The following is a 17,107-nucleotide window of genomic DNA, read 5'->3' as shown; positions in this document are numbered from 1 at the left end:
CACCAAGTTGAAGTTAGATTGTGGAAGAAACGAAATGGGTTGCATGAAATAAGGAATTTCATGCCTTAAACCCTAGGGCAAAGGGGAAAAGAGGGCTTTCTTACCGGTTGGACGAAACGGAGATTCAATCGGTGGGAAATGCTCCTCTTGCAGTCCTAAAAGCTTGGGTAGCTTCAATTTGAAATTCAAACGGTTAGAATTTGAGTAGTGGTGCTTGAAAGGTAAGGCAATGGAGGAAAAGTAGAAGAAGAAGATGATGGTTGTTTTAGAAAAATGACTAAGTTCTAGAATGCTATGGTATTTTTACTTTACCAAATTGCTCTACCTATCATATGCTGCCACATGTATTCCACTAATACATTATTTTTTTAAGGTGTTACACGATGTATTATAAATTATTACTTTTTAAATTCAAAATCATCTTATTACAAGTATTTCAAATAATCTTATGAAATTTTAAAATTTAATTTATTTTAAAATATCTTACTTAAACAAAATTTTTTTATCATAAAGTATTTTAAACTTTCCGTGAAAATCAATTATTCTCTTGAAACTTTCGTTCATGTGAAAGTTTTACTATAAAGATAATAAAAAGGTGGCTTAATCAAATTAAGAAATTAGATTTTGCCAATAAATTAAGAATATTTTAAATAATAATTTAAAGTTAGTTATTATAGAAGTTGATAACATTGATTATCAAGACATGTGTTAAATATTATTATTAAATGTGTTAACCAAAATAATTGTTTTGAATAAAAAAACAAGATAAAAATCGATGACAAACAAGTGAATAGTGGACTTGGATTTCAATTTCATATTAGCTATGGTATATTTGTATTTAAAAATATTATAAATTAATAACAATTTTTGTTCTGAAAGTAGTCAATAACGAGAGAAAATATTTTATATATATATAAGTATGAGATGTTTGTTTCTGAGTTTATTATTAAGATAAACATTATTTGTTTAGATTCATTAATTAATTGCTTTTATCATATTAATTACTTTTCTTTTCTTTTCTTTTCTTCCTTTCGCAGCCGCACAAAAAAATCTGGAACTTGTTATAATTGGTCTTCTGATATAGTCATGGCCATCTGAGCTCAGCAGCCAAATTAATATCAACTTCCTTTGTTTCTCACCGACCACTAGACAGCCGTTATTTGCTCTATTTGTCACGTTTCTCCATTTTTGTTTCTTTTACATAATAAACATGAAATGCAAAATGAAAACTCATTAAAAATATTATAGTGAAAAGAAAAAGATGAAGGTGGTGACTAAATGGAAAGAGTGAAATATATTAATGAAAAATGAGAGGATGAGAAGAAAAAAAGGACAGAAATATCCATTTCCACTTAGGATTTGGAACAAGCATGATTTATACCATACCAGCGTGTCGGCCAACTCAACATAAGCCTATGTTTTTGGCAAAAGAGTCAACATTATCACGTTTATTATTTGTGTTTTTGGTCCTTCGAAAATATGGTATAAAACAAGGCAAACACTATTTTCGTTCATTCTGAGGGAGGAACTCTGAATTAAAAGCTGCGTTGTGTAATTCAGATTTCAGAAGACGTTGTTAGGGTTTGGTGTGGGGAAAATGGAAGGTGTCGACCACTTGGCTTTCGAGAGGAATAAGGCTCAGTTCGATGTGGACGAGATGAAGATCGTTTGGGCTGGTTCTCGTGAAGACTTTGAGCTTTCTGACCGTATTTCTCGCCTTGTTGCTAGTGATCCGGTGAATTTCCTTCTCTACTTCTTCAATTTCCTTTTTCAGTCTCAAAGTCGTTTTTTTAATCGTGTTGTCAACTTTACTGAAAAGTGATCTTAGTCATGTTATGGTACCAACCAACAATTTATCTACAAATATAGTTGCAGATTATTGGAATCAAATATTAATAACCTCATCACACACTCACGGTTCTTGAGAGAAGAGAGGAGGAGAATTGACACGAGTGTATCACTCTAAAATTGATTTCAACTCTTGCAAAATACATGTTTGCAGGCCATAGGCGAAGAATATCAATAAAAAAAAAAAAAACAATATTTTTCACGGTGAAAGAAATGGCAGTGGCCCGTGTAGCCGAAATCAGAAAATGATGAGGCAGTGTGCAGTGAGTTTATTTAATTATATTAATAAAATTAATTGAAAAGAAAACAAGTTTGTATGCTAGGTGATGAAATATATATCTTTTATATTAACTTATCCATAGTAAAAAGAAAATTTACATAGGTCCTATTTGGATTAGTAATCGTAAAGCAGCAGTAAATAAAAAGATAAAGTGAATCAAGTTTCTATGTGCTCAAGTACAAGTCAAAATCAACTTTCCGGAAAGTTAAATGTATTAGTTTTTATAAATTAATCTATATTTAACTTAAATTTTATTCATGTAAGAAATTAGCTGTTTCTACTTTCTTCCTTTATAAGAGCTTACTGTGAAATTTGTTTAAACAAAAGTCCACTTAAGTATTTCGAGCTAGACGCGGGTAGTTAATGTTTCACAAATCACTGTTCAATTCGAGCATGTAAAGTAGTTCAATTCTATTTCCTTTACTTAAGCTATTAGTTTGGTGTGGTCATGGTGTCTTTGAAAATCTGAAACCTTGACTGGTTTGTCTTTCTTTTGTAGGTGTTCAGAAAGGATGACAGAGCTGCGCTTGGTAGAAAGGAATTATTTAAGAACACTTTGAGGAAAGCAGCTCATGCATGGAAAAGGGTAATCGAGCTCCGTCTCAGTGGTGAGTTTTCTGCTCTTGGTATTTTGCATTTGTTTTTGGATCTTATTTTTGTTCCTTTGGACGCATATAGTTTTCTATTATATTAATATTTATTGTTCTCTGTAATTTGGTAAACTGCGACCATACAGAACCGGAAGCTTATAAGCTCAGAGCTTTTGTGGATCAACCTGCATTTACGGATCTTCATTGGGTATAATGCAAACTCTTGTCCTGGTTGCATTTTTATCTTCCGTGCTTGTCTTACTTATCTGTATGGAAGAAATATATTGATAATATAGAAAACATATATGGGTGAGAATGAACTTAATATTAGTTTGAGGATTTCAAAGGAGTTTGTGTGTTTGATCAGAGAAATGTACTCTTTGCATGGGATAAATCTCGGGGAGGGGGTAGCATTCCTTTCTGTACTAAGTTTTAGTTATATTCTTTTGCAGGGAATGTTTGTTCCTGCCATCCAAGGACAGGGCACTGATGAGCAGCAGCAGAAGTGGTTACCTCTAGCTTATAGAATGCAAATAATTGGTTGCTATGCCCAAACTGAACTTGGTCATGGATCCAATGTTCAAGGGCTAGAAACGACTGCAACATTTGATCCCAAAACAGACGAGTTTGTTATCCATAGCCCCACATTGACTTCTAGCAAAGTGAGTGAAACGGATGATGACTATGTGCCTTTACTAGTCTCTTACAATTTTAACCCTTTAAGAATCTTCGTCTTACACCTTGTGCTTAACAACTACATTCACGGAAAAAATTTGGACTTTTCTTATGCATTCACTGTTTGTACTTTTTTAAAAGGTATCTGGATATATATATATATATATATATATATATATATATATATATATATATATATATATATATATATATATATATATATATATATATCATGCTTCTGACATTTATTTAAACAGTGGTGGCCTGGTGGGTTGGGTAAAGTATCCACTCATGCTGTTGTTTATGCCCGTCTAATTATTGATGGTCAAGACTATGGAGTGCATGGTAATTACCAACTGTACTCATCCAAATTTCCGGTGTGAGATTCAGAGGCAAATTATGTGACTATAATGATTTGTCCAATTTGAAGGTTTCATTGTGCAGCTGCGGAGCTTGGATGATCATTTACCTCTTCCAGGCATTACTGTTGGTGATATTGGCATGAAATTTGGAAATGCAGCTTATAACACCATGGACAACGGAGTACTGACATTTGACCATGTACGAATTCCAAGGAATCAAATGTTAATGAGGTATTTCCGTTTTACATCTCGTCCCTTTTCTAGCCTCGCCAAAGGAAAATCCAATAATTCAAGTTATGGTGTATGATACTAATAATGCTCAAATAGGGAATATGTTGAAATTAATGTATCAAATAGTGTTTCTAGCAGTGCTCTTTTGCCTATTCTATCATGGGGTAATTGCTCTGTTCTTTTAATCTACCAGGGTTTCACAGGTTACCAGAGAAGGAAAATATGTACACTCCAATGTTCCAAGACAACTAGTTTATGGCACCATGGTAAATGTGAGACAAAAAATTGTAGCTGATGCATCGATTGCTTTGTCTCGAGCAGTTTGCATTGCTACAAGATATAGTGCTGTTCGAAGACAGTTTGGGTCCCATAATGGAGGTCTAGAAACACAGGTAAGCCTTAAAAGTCTCAACATTGATGCATGTTGTTGCTTGTTGATAATTCTTATTTTATTGAGATGTGCTAATGAAAATCTCTTTTAAAAAATATTATAAATTTTAGAAAGCAATAAAAAAGGAGGCTAAACCAAAATTACATTGTGAATTTTAAAGTAAGACGCTTTGCTTTAATGCTAAGTTACCCTCTGGTTGTCTAATTCTGGAAGTCTCACTTTTTAACATTTTTTAACGATATGTATAATGCGAAGTGTGACGACATCCCTCCTTATCTGGTGTACTAAATTTAGTTGTGTGGCGTTGAATTCTGTACTTATATCTGTCAAATGGGCAAAATAAAAAATGTGATTCTAATTAGTTTCATTCAAAGTTTGGTCTGCTTAATTTGTGGTTATGCATTTCTTTTAGGTGATTGATTACAAAACACAGCAGTCTAGGCTCTTCCCTTTGCTGGCTTCTGCTTATGCTTTCAGATTTGTTGGTGAGTGGCTGCTATGGCTTTATACGGACGTGACAGAAAGATTGAAAGCTAATGATTTTTCAACATTGCCTGAGGCTCATGCATGCACTGCTGGATTGAAATCCTTGACTACTACCGCCACTGCTGTATGTTATTACTTCCGTATTTCTCTACTGATTGGTCTTAGACTTACTCGTTTAATTTAATTAACTGATAAGCTGTTTTATTAGCACTTAAAATGTGGTTTTATCTTCGGAATTTTCCCTAACTATATATGCTTTGCTCTCCTAACTGAGAATCCTCGAGTTATATTGACAGGTCCCCCTTTTACTTCTCTCCATATGATGATACTTGTTTTTTTCTCATTTTTTTGTTGTACCCCTTATACATTTAACTTTTTTTGCTTGAAATATGTTATTATTATTAAGACATTGATGGGTTTGACTGTTCATCAAAGCTAAAACCTTTAAAATGAACTGTGTGCAGATTTTAAGTGCATTCATATGGAGTTTTGTAAATAGCGCTTTCATGATTTAGTTCTTTAGAGTTTGCTGTTACTCAAACTACATTTTTAGTTTAAATTAAAAGTAGTAAAATAGTTGTCTTTTAAATTAACATGGTTATTGCAAAAACATTTTCTTTTTTAATTTAAAAGGGTCTTTTTTATATAAACACAAACAAACAGGTCCTTACAATTAATACCGTTCACGCATTACAATCCTGCATCTGCTAGTTGTCAATTTGAAATAAAAACTAACACCACAGAGCAGCACGATCAGGTTTATATATTTTGCTAGCTCAATTATGCATAATAGTTATTTTAAATTCTGGCTTCTGATAAAAAAGAGCTTTATATCCCTGAGTTGCAGTACTGTAATATATTGCCATTAATGAGTTACTCAGTCATCTATGTGTGTGTCAGATAATTGACTGGATGAGTAATCCTTGCATATAAATGGATTAAGTGTTTCTATGGTTGTCGTTGTGCTATTATCCTTTTATGGTATCCTTATAACATCATTATGTAGCTCTGAACTTTTATGCTCGATTTAAGTTAAACTGAGTTCAATTTGCAGGATGGAATTGAAGAATGCCGAAAATTATGCGGTGGTCATGGTTATCTTTGTAGCAGTGGTCTCCCTGAGTTATTTGCTGTTTATGTTCCTGCTTGCACTTATGAAGGTGACAATATTGTGCTGCTTTTACAGGTCTGTTAAATGTTAAATAATGCATTCTATTATTTTGTTAATCATTATTTAATTTAGTCTTCAGTGAGTCCTTCCCCCGCTGTGAATAAGATTTAGTGTGCAGCATGACCACTAACTTCTTTTTCTTGAGAGTTAGGCTTTTGTTTGTTTGACATGGATTCATACATTTTGTAAAACACCTATATTTTGGGGCAAAGCCCTCATGTTTGTGGGTTTCGTATGGTTTTAAATTCGAAGTAATACTATTTTTTCATTAGTGCTTCACATTACATCCCCATGCGTTCTGCTTTTGGAGGTTTTCTTTAGGAATAACTAAGGAGTTTTGACAACTTCTAGAAAATCTGATGTAGGTGGCAAGGCATCTCATGAAGACGGTTTCTCAGCTGAGCACTGGAAATAAGCCTGTTGGTACTACAGCTTATATGGCTCGACTGGAACAACTGTTGCAATACCGCTCTGATGTTAAAAAGGGTATGATATCCAAATCAAATGTGGTTTTAGTTAATATTACTATACTTACTATGAGTTGTAATATTATACTTGTTTTTATTCCCTGCAGCTGAGGATTGGTTGAAGCCTAATGTTGTGTTGGAAGCATTTGAAGCTAGGGCTGCTAGGATGTCTGTTGCCTGTGCTCAAAATCTTAGCAAGTTCTCTAATCCTGAAGAGGGTAAATGATTCGATCATCTTTTAAGTCACAAGTTATTTTAAAGGCATAGATCATCTCAAGACGTAAACTAATTGTAACTGGACATTGAATTATTGTTGTAATTCGTGCAACAAGGATGTACATTATTTCGCAATTTGCTAATGGCTTTTCTGACAACAGGTTTTCAAGAACTCGCAGCTGATTTAGTTGAGGCAGCTGTTGCTCATTGCCAGCTAATTGTTGTTTCCAAGTGAGATTCTTCCATTATCGCCTCTATAGATTTACAATTGCATTGCTTAGTCTTGGTAAAGAGTGAGTCAAATTCTAATCGAGCTAAACACATAATAAGATAATACTAGGCTCCATTCCTCTAAAACTTTATGTAAACGTTAATAGTAGAAATATAGAGTGATGGACTTTCTTTAAGGTGAACAGGAGCATCAAAGTGAAAGTAGTCCAAATAAAATAAGCAACTGTTTTTGTTATTTTATAGCGTACGTTAGAGTTCGTTACTTAAAACCAGGATTTGCTTGAATATTCTACACTTAAGTTTATCAAACACTGTTGAAAGTCCTACACTAATTAGAGAGAAGGTCAATTTACACTATATAAGTCAGTAAATTTCATCTTAATAGTCGATTTTGTAAGATTAAGTTAAACTTAAAGTTCACTTCTTAACATGGTACCAAAACTATGAGTTAGAGTGTATGATGAGGTATGTTAGAAATCTTACCTCGACTAGAGATATGATAGATAAAACCAATTTATACTGTATGAGTGACACTTTTGTAAGTTCAAGTTAGGTTTAAAGTCTATTTTTTAACAAACTTTTTTTTCTTCTAGATTTATTGACAAGTTGCGGCAAGATATACCTGGAAAGGGAGTGAAACATATATTAGAAGTTCTCTGCAGCGTCTATGCTTTGTCTCTACTTCATAAGCATCTTGGTGATTTTATTTCCACTGGCTGCATTGACCCAAAACAAGGATCACTTGCCAATGAGCAGCTAAGAAACTTGTATTCACAGGTTTGTCCTCAACGATACAATAGCAGCATCTTCTGGTTTTTACATTTTCGTCAATTGTATGAAAACTAATTGATGATTGTACGAGTGGTCAGGTTCGTCCTAATGCTGTTGCACTTGTCGATGCATATAATTACACTGATCACTACCTTGGTTCCATTCTTGGACGTTACGATGGAAATGTGTATCCGAAGTTGTACGAGGAAGCATGGAAGGATCCTTTGAATGATTCAATTGTTCCTGATGGCTTTAAAGAGTATATTCAACCCTTGCTTAAGCAACAACTACGCAATGCTAGACTGTAAGAAATTTATCCTTAACGCCATAAATAAGGTCAGTGAAGTTCTGCGGAACGATAAATAAAATTGGGCGTTCATACGTACAAATGAAAACAATTTTTCATTTGTTAGCAAGCTTGTTTTCATCGCAGTTAGGTGCATCTCGAACTGCAAAAACTTATTTATTACATTAATCATACTTAAGTCTAAAATTTTTTCTTGTGTCTTACTAATTCACATATGTTTATGGTTATGGGTTACCAACTTAATACTGTTAGTTTTTTTTAATCCAAAAAATATTATAATTTTTTTTTTTGTAATTCAAATGCAAATGATTTTACTTTAAAATGTTAAATTCTACGTTCAATTCAAAAAAACAAATTAACATACAATTTAAATATAATTCAAAAAAACCTAAAAAAAATATATAAGTTTATAATATTGATAATTTTTGTGTCATTAATCTATTTATAAAAATGAATAAATTTATAATATTTACATTTTTTTAATAATATTAAAATATAAAATAATAAATAATTAAATTAAGTAGAATGGTGAATCAATTCAGTTTATCATGAATTTAACTTCAACGAGTCTAGTTTTAAAGAAATCGAATTAAAAATTCATTCATATAAAAAAGTATTATTTTCAAAACTTAATCTCTTTCAACTTATGATAGGCCAGATTAGTTCATGTTTCTAACCCATTTTGTGACAGGTAAAATTAACTTGTAATTGAATGTGAAGAAAATAAAGTTAATTAAAAAAAAATGGTGTAAAAATTGATTTTGATTAAAATGTATTATGACTTTATTGTTGATATTTATGATCGAAAAGTTATTTAAACGTGTTTCAACTTGTAACAAATCTAATGATTGAACTCGATTAGCTAATATATTTTCCTTGATCTTATGAAGTGACGTGGTTGATGCAAACGTGCATATGCCTCTTGGTAAGTTCAAAAGACATAAAATAATCCATTATTATTTTGATAAAATATTAAATAATAAAATTTCAAAAGAAATAATATATTTTACACAAGTAAAATATAATCAAACATAAATATTAAATTAATATTTACTAAATTAAATCATATTTTCCATGTAAAATTAATTATTGTATTTAGTAAATTTAATACAAAGGAATCTCTCTGTATTAAAATCTTATCAAATAAAATTAAAAATTTAACATTTTAGTGTATATTTTAACTGAAAATCTGTATTCCAGAGTACTTTAAAGAATACCTCATAAATTATTTTACTAAAAATAATTAAGAACTTAAATTACTGTGTGCATTTTATTTATTTATTTAATTTTATTTTTTGTCGGTTTCTCAGCAGCACACAACAATAATAGCTTTCTTTATCCATCACATCACATCAACCAAAAAGCTAATCCACATCGGTCAAGAGCATTTAATGATGTAGGACATCTAATTAAGCACGTTAGAATACAGATTAATGGGGCAACCCAACAAATAATACACTTTTGCCAACTAATTTTGCTAATGTCATAATTAATTCAAAAAGAAAAAACAATACATTGTTCCAGTATATTCTTACAGTACAGGATAATTGATGTCAAATGTTAAATTATTAAAATTTATACTATTTAATATTTTCAAATATGATTTTAATACAGTCAACTCATTAATCAATAATCGCATATAAAAATTTAAGACAGATATTGAAAAGATTTAAAAATTATCATATCTGATAATTGAAAATATATTATTATTATTAAACTAACTTTTAATATGATTAAAAGATAGTCTTAAATTACTCAATAAATGAATTAATTAACTGTTTTGGAAGTTATTAATTGATATAGAACTTTGACACTGTTTATTAATTATTATTATTTTTGTCAAAAGATGAAAAATACAATAATGTTCTCAATTGAAGTTTTGGATTTTTAATGGTTTTTTTATATTGTTTCTTCAAAGATATTTAGTATATTTTATAATATGAAAAATCAATGTATTCTAAATACTAACACGAAAATTCAATAAAAAAAAATCAAAATTCTATTAATTAACTACTCTATTTCCCTTATCATGCATTACTTGATTTCAGCAATAAATGAAACAATGTTGGAATGTTAAATTGTGAATAATTTGAATTCCGTTTAGTTCTAATTTCAGAAGTATTTATTGATTTTATGATGCGTCGTTGATTTTGAACTTTATTTATAAGAAATTTTTATTTTTCAAAAGTCGACCATTTTTCTGTTGAGTACAATTTCGCTTTATTGCGTTATCATCATTTTTTTTAATTTTGTGTATTATTTGTTGCTGAAAATATGTTTCTTTTAGAAACAAATTCTTAGTAACATTCTTTATACACTTTTATCTGTATTAAATTACTTTATTAAAAATTAATTTTTTATAAATTGATGTAAATATATTTAAAAATATATATTTTATTTAATATTTATAAATTAATTGTAAATAAAAAATTTGAAGAGTGATTATAATAAGTAAGATAATTTAAATATATTATAATTATGACAATATAAATATTATCTTTATATTATCAAAATAAAATACTGTGATTATGATTTTTTTTTGCAAAACTAATTTTAATAAAAGTAATTTATTTGTTTAAAATGATTTATTCAAAAAAAATGTGTAATGAATTAAATAAATAAAATTAAATAATAATATAATTGTAGGTGAAAATATCTGGAAAGAAATTAAATGTAAAGTTAAAAATTAATAATATGAATTTAAAATATTTAGGTTTATTTATAAATAAAATTATTTAAAGATAATTATTAATAAATTAAGTTATACATTTATCCTTTTAAAAAATTATATATTTTGCTATATTTAAATTTATGTATTTTTCTAAATAAATTTTTTAAATCCTATACTTTTTCAGTATTTACTTTAAATAATTTTTTCATAAATAAACCTAAATGTTTTACCTTCATATTACTAATATTTAAATATACATTAAATTTATTTTTAAATATTTTCACCTACAATCATATTATTGTTTTATTTTATTTTTCCAACTTATTACATAAAAATGTTTAATATATAAATTATTTTAACCAAATAAATATACATTTATCAAACTCAATTTTAAAAAAACAACCAAAATTACACTATATTTATTATAATAGTTTTTTATTATTATAATTACAATATATTTAAATTATCTTACATCTTACATGTGTATTTGTTTCATACTATTTTGTAATTTTTATTTGTTTATTTTTAGTGTGTAAGTGATAGGATAAGACAAGTGTAGTATTACTGTTGTGTGTACTCTTAAAGATATTTCAAGATTTTAATATTGTGGAGTTTATGATTGTTAAATGCACTTATGATAATTTAAACTCTTGTTTTTATAGTGAAATGTTAACTCGAGTAGTTAAAAATTTGACGTATATTTTTACTTGAGAGAAATATAATATATTTGCCAAAAAGGGGAAAGAATGAAAAATAAAATAAAAATAAAAGCGATGTGTTCAGCGACAATAAGAGATTTAAGTCCATAATTTTATGCAAATGATATAAATTTTGTGTTTTCTTGAAAATAATAACATTTACTTTTATTATACTTCTCTTAATTATTTGATAACATTTTGAAATAAAAGATTCAATTTAAATTTAAATATTAATGACGTAGACTGAGTACAAACCACGGCATTTATGAGGGGATACATAATTACTATTTTTTATTTTACAGATAAACAACAAATGGCTTTACTGTCTGGGGACAAGTATACAATATAATATTATTTTTATGGGCCCATTTCGAACAGAAAAAAACACGTGCGAAATTGAAGATAAAATAATGTTTTAAAAAGTGAAATAAAATGATATTGGCTTAGTGGTTCGCATTATCTTTTTCTTTTTGCTATTTTATTTTTCCATTTTTAATAACCAAGGATTAATGAGGATAAATACAGTGACGTGGACAGAGTGACACCTAACGTTTGACACGAACATCGATTACGTTGCAAAAAGATTTTACTTTATGCATAAAAACACCACATCATTAGTTTGCACCAAAGTGTGATAATTACAACTTTTGCACGACACTTTATTTAATTAACTTTCCACTTTCTTTAGAAATTTTGTTTATAAATTTACTTTCACAAGTATAATTCTATTATTTTTTATTTGATATACTTGAAAAATTGTTAAATTATAATAATTATAAGACGGTTGGAACAGTATAAAAAGTGTGGTACATACATCATATGCTATTTGTCATTTATACGAGTAAACTAATGTATAAGACAACCGGTTTAGTACATTGTAAAACTTAGGATTTGATATGAGTATTAAAAGTGAAATAAATATTATAAAAAAAATGTATTATATAACTTTGCATATATTGTAAAAGAAACATTTTGAAAATGATGTAGCAGAATAATAAAAACAAGAATACAATAAAAAAATCGATAAAGTGTCATTGAGTCGTAGAAAAATGCCATTTCTGTGTTGGAATAGGACCCATTTCTTAATGTGGAAAAATTGAAAGTAGCAGGAAGCATTATTTGAAGGCAGCTAGCTCCATTAACTCCATAACTTGTGAATCTAACCGGCAGCCACATGGAAGAGAATAAGAGAAATGAAGCAGACGAAGCAAAGAAGAAGAAGAACAAGAAAAGAGAGAGTGAAGAGAAGCAGCGAATGTACCGTGGGGTACGCATGCGTCAGTGGGGTAAATGGGTGTCGGAAATAAGAGAGCCCAAAAAAAAGTCCAGAATCTGGCTCGGCACGTTCCCCACGCCAGAAATGGCGGCTCGAGCCCACGATGTGGCGGCGCTCACTATCAAAGGCACTTCCGCTTTCCTCAATTTCCCCGAACTAGCCTCCCACCTTCCGCGCCCGCCCACCACTTCTCCTAAAGACATTCAAGCCGCCGCCGCCGAAGCTGCTGCACTCAATTGCGACGCCCAGCCTCAGGCCAGAGCTCAAGCCCAAGCCCAAGCCCAAGCCCAGATTATGCCCGATTGGGATGACGCGTTCTTGGACCTCCCTGATCTTTTAGCTGACTCAAGTCAGAGTGCAGGTGGCTTTGGTTACTCTGCGTCGTGGTTCGTAGCCGCACCTGAACATCTTGACTCTGCTTTTCGGCTCGATGACCCTCCTTTCCCGTGGGACTCTTCACTTTAAAAATTGCATATATATCTTTGTTTGGTCTCTTTCTTTTATCACAAAATCTTGGGTATATAATTCTTTAGGCATGTTTGGCATGATGTTTTTCAACTTCTTCACCAGCCACTCTTGTGCTAAACCTAATGCATTTTCTTTATTCTATAAAATTGTCTCAATAAACTATTTCAACCATAGTAGACAACTTTTATTCAATATCAAAACCATTTTACATTTGTGAGAAACTATTATACATTTGTGAGACATAAATAATATTTGATATTAGATTCCATAGTTTTTTTATCGTTTATGAAGTAAGATCAAATATAATTTAAATATTTTTTTTCATTTTTTAGATATCTTTTAAATATAAAAAGAAAATTTTATTTTACAGTAATTTATCTTAACAAATTGAATTTAAATCGGATCAATAACATTTATGGTGAGATTGATAATAAAATATTCGATTTTTATAATTAATTTTAACAATTAAACAGTATTATTGTTACTATTATTAGTTTTGTACTGATGTTGATGTTTGGGGGTTAATTATGGAATAATGAGAATTAGATTGAGAATGTGATTTGACGAAAAGGATTGTGGGGACGTGGCATATTTGGCTGCATGCCGTTGTGTAATGGTAACGAGTGAAAAATGACAGAAATGGGTCTCTATTATTGGGTTTCATTTTATGTTAGCCACCACAGTGTAGCCACGTAGCCACCAAGTTCGTACTAATGCATGTGTTTGGCCATTGTAGCTACGTAAGTCATCCCAAACATGGCAACTGTATAAGAAAAGATAGTCCCATCACTATCAGTGTCATTCATTCTAGTTCCCTAACCAAACAGGGTGCATAAATGTTGATCCCTCTTTCTTTCATATTCATCACCCACTTTACATATTATGCGTTATTTTCTCATTTCCAAATTTTTTATTTTTGCATCATTTTATATTTTAAGATCGAATATGTTAAAATAACATTGTTTTAGATATTACTTATTTTAAAACTTATTTCTTTTCACATATTTATCTTTAAAAAATAAAATAAAAAAATATATTGAAATTAATCCGAACTTCAAGTCCTAAAAGAAGGAAGAATATCATGTTCGAGATCATTTTAATTTTTTGTTTACGCTAGAACCGAGCACGACGTCTGTAGGAAACTCTGTGTAATGCTTGAATTTAAGATTACCAATTAAACCATGTATAGTTAATCCCTAGCCAATGAAATATATAATATTTGGTTATTTAATATTAAAAATCGAACTTTCATTTATAACTAATGTTTTAGATTGGGCCTTAGATATATATGAGCCCAACATTTTCAATTGGGACTACTATTGTACTTCGTATGGTATGGATAAAAAAGGTTTGGAAAAGATTAGGTAGTGATCACGGCAGTTTTTTTGGAGTTTAATACCTGAATAATTATTGCGATGTGAAAATTACAAGTGCAATTTTAGTGACAAAGGTTCTAATTAATCTAATGTTAAGAAATTAAATTAAATTCGTATATAAAAGCAAAATCAGAGTAGCTTACAAATACAAATTAAGAAATTATACAAAATTAAATTTATGTTTTATTTGAAATGTTTCGTAATTAATCAATACAGAAAAAAAAAATAAAGGTATAAAAAGAAAAAATATTTTTCCTTCACTTATAAATTAGAGTTTACCACAAATATCTTTTCTTTTTTGATACGGGTGCCATGTGGATGTTGTGTGGTGAAGGTTAGTATGTAATTTAGTTAGGGTTTTGCTTTTGGTTAGGTTAATTTGTTTCATTTCGTTACTTTTTGTATCTTATCCTACAGGTTTTTCAGCAAATCTCTGGGACATTGTTAGTGTTAGGTTCATTACAAGACAAGGATATCCCGTTATTAGGTTTTTCTCTAACTTAGTTTTTCTAATTGTTGATACGTTTTTAAGTGCTGAAGGTTAAGCTCAAGTGGCAGCACCTCTGCTATCTATCTAGTTTTGGGTTGTTTTCTATGCAGGAGCATTCTCGGTGATTTTCCAAAAGTTAAAGGTGGAGTAAATTTTTTACTAAATCATTGTGATTTATTATTTGATTTAGTTTGGCAAAGCGAATGTATATGATATGGGATGTTGAGATGTTCTTGAATACGCTTTTAACCTTTTTCAATGTACAAACAAGGGTGCAATTTTTACTAGGGCCTACAATATGATACGACAGTATTAACAGAATTTTACATCCATTTAGAGTTGATTCATAGACAGTTTTATATGAAAATGTTTTCTTGTTGCATATAGCAATAAAGCAATACGGGTTTCCTCAATAATAGGGGTAGTATTGAGTTTTATGCTAACTGAACTAAGTTAACAAGTGATGTTAATGTTTCATCTTCCTTATTTTCTTTGCAGTACGGAGTAACTTTTGCCAGAAAAAAATTAGAAAGTTTAGGAATCATTGTGTAGTTTTATGAGTAGTATTTTGTGGCCTTTAATCATTGGTTCATGCCATAATACCATAAATGCTTAACATAAATTGTCTGTCATTCTAGAGTTTGAAAGGTAGGGATTTGTTAGGGACTATGATATTTCCTTTGAGAATTTTAGGAAGTTCATTGTTATTGGATTTTGTTTTAGAAAGGTGGGAATTTATCAGATTGTTTAATGGCTGGAGTTGTTGCAACACTCTTCTTCGACACTTCCCTTTACTTCGCTTCGTCTTTGCGGGGTTTCTCCTCCTTTGCACTTCTCTCTTCAATTACGACGCTTGCTGCCACCTGCAATTCGATGTGCTTCCTCAGACTCCGATGGCGCCAACAGAGTTTCGGCTCGGCTGTTGCAGGTCAACCAACTTCTTCAACAAGCCGAACACCGCGCCTTCTTCCGACCAAACCCCTCCTCCTAAAATCACCATAGGTTCCTTATCTATTTGTCAATTTAAAACAAAATTAACCGAAGAGATAGAAAATAATAGCTTGTGTTGTTTTTTTTTTTTGAGATCATGTTACAGTGAGCTTTGCAAGAAGTGGAGAACCTGGTGGTCAGAATGTCAATAAAGGTTTTGTTCCTTGAATGTTTTGTTTGTTCCTATTGTATCTCTTTGTGCCATATTGGGGCTCATTACGCTGGTTATTGTTTGGACAGTGAACACCAAGGTGGACATGCGCTTCAATGTTAAAAATGCACATTGGTTGAGTGATGATAGGTATTAGAGTGAACAATTCTGGTATTCGAGGTACCAGGCCTCCAAGCAGATAAGATAGAATTTTTGGTAAATGATATCCCTTTTTCCAAATTTTATTACCATATGTATATTCTCTGCATCACTAAGGGTTTATCCGTATATCACGGTAACCACATAAATACAGTAAGAAAAGGTTGTAACAGAAAAGATTCTCACAAAACAAACATAATACTCTCTCCCAGTGCACGTATTCATCCCAATCTATGGGTCTCCTAATATTTCTCTTGGGCCTAGCAGATGATCCACTCTCCTCCTGGATGCATATTGTATCAAGTGACATGGTTAGGGACAAGATTTTGCAAACGGTATTTTCTGCTGCCAAAATTTTTCGTCATCTGTTTACCCAAGCCTTAGATGTTGTGTATTAAAATTTGATGTGTACATCTAGTAGTGCACAAATTGCATACTGTGTATGTTGTCTGGTCACCTTTTTCGGCCCTAAATATTGTTGTTCTACTCTTGGTTTGAATGATCATCTTCCTCGTCTTTTTGAATAATATTTAGTTTTGTTTGGTTCTGGGCAAGAGAAGAACCGTATTAACAAGGACGGGGATCTTGTGATTTCATCAACCAAAACTAGAAAGCAGAATTTTTTTTCTTCCCTTTTATACTATTTGCGGTCTCTTTCCATTGTATGTTGCAAGATTGGTTGCCTTATTCTACCATTTTTGTTTTTCTCTCAGGGGTAACATTGAGGATGCTTTGGCAAAGCTTCAGGTAACATAGGAAAGTTTATATATATATATATATATATATATATATATATATATAT

The 17,107-nt window shown here is 30.7% G+C and overlaps 3 protein-coding genes across 6 annotated transcripts in view; all 3 read left to right on the top strand.

Moving 5' to 3' along the window:
• Positions 1–1,381: 1,381 nt before the first annotated feature.
• LOC106777896 (peroxisomal acyl-coenzyme A oxidase 1) lies at positions 1,382–8,215 on the top strand. Its single transcript, XM_014665713.2, has 14 exons — positions 1,382–1,735; positions 2,628–2,736; positions 2,865–2,926; positions 3,171–3,380; positions 3,651–3,738; positions 3,824–3,986; positions 4,180–4,378; positions 4,790–4,987; positions 5,918–6,049; positions 6,400–6,520; positions 6,609–6,719; positions 6,879–6,948; positions 7,542–7,725; positions 7,818–8,215. The coding sequence occupies exons 1-14, from the start codon at positions 1,598–1,600 to the stop codon at positions 8,025–8,027; spliced, it is 1,995 nt and encodes a 664-aa protein (XP_014521199.1). The 5' UTR covers positions 1,382–1,597; the 3' UTR covers positions 8,028–8,215.
• Positions 8,216–12,347: 4,132 nt separating this feature from the next.
• Positions 12,348–13,327, top strand: LOC106777034 (ethylene-responsive transcription factor ERF039). The gene has a single exon (XM_014664534.2). The coding sequence runs from the start codon at positions 12,570–12,572 to the stop codon at positions 13,134–13,136; it is 567 nt and encodes a 188-aa protein (XP_014520020.1). The 5' UTR covers positions 12,348–12,569; the 3' UTR covers positions 13,137–13,327.
• Positions 13,328–14,849: 1,522 nt separating this feature from the next.
• The window catches only part of LOC106777036 (peptidyl-tRNA hydrolase ICT1, mitochondrial), a 3,765-nt gene continuing 1,507 nt past the window's right edge, over positions 14,850–17,107 (top strand). Inside the window, exons 1-5 of one of the 4 annotated variants that reach the window (XM_022775894.1) lie at positions 14,850–16,007; positions 16,090–16,149; positions 16,236–16,286; positions 16,609–16,640; positions 16,840–17,000. In XM_022775894.1, the coding sequence (XP_022631615.1) occupies positions 15,674–16,007; positions 16,090–16,149; positions 16,236–16,286; positions 16,609–16,640; positions 16,840–16,896 (534 nt within the window). In that variant the 5' untranslated portion in view covers positions 14,850–15,673 and the 3' untranslated portion in view covers positions 16,897–17,000. The other 3 variants (XR_002666023.1, XR_002666024.1, XR_002666022.1) reach the window with 3 other exon arrangements.

Source organism: Vigna radiata, chromosome 11 (assembly GCF_000741045.1).
Source record: "Vigna radiata var. radiata cultivar VC1973A chromosome 11, Vradiata_ver6, whole genome shotgun sequence".
In the NCBI taxonomy this organism is placed as follows: domain Eukaryota; kingdom Viridiplantae; phylum Streptophyta; class Magnoliopsida; order Fabales; family Fabaceae; genus Vigna; species Vigna radiata.
Note: the sequence above shows the minus strand (reverse complement) of the source record. Positions and strands in the feature narration are given on the sequence as shown.

What these genes read in the sequence shown, in the direction of transcription:
- LOC106777896 (XM_014665713.2), top strand. Translation starts at nt 1,598, where the DNA reads ATGGAAGGTGTCGACCACTTGGCTTTCGAGAGGAATAAGGCTCAGTTC. An exon ending in TGACTACTACCGCCACTGCT is followed by an intron (nt 4,988 to 5,917) that starts GTATGTTATTAC and finishes TTCAATTTGCAG; the next exon opens with GATGGAATTGAAGAATGCCG. An exon ending in CAGCTAATTGTTGTTTCCAA is followed by an intron (nt 6,949 to 7,541) that starts GTGAGATTCTTC and finishes TTTTTCTTCTAG; the next exon opens with ATTTATTGACAAGTTGCGGC.
- LOC106777034 (XM_014664534.2), top strand. Translation starts at nt 12,570, where the DNA reads ATGGAAGAGAATAAGAGAAATGAAGCAGACGAAGCAAAGAAGAAGAAG.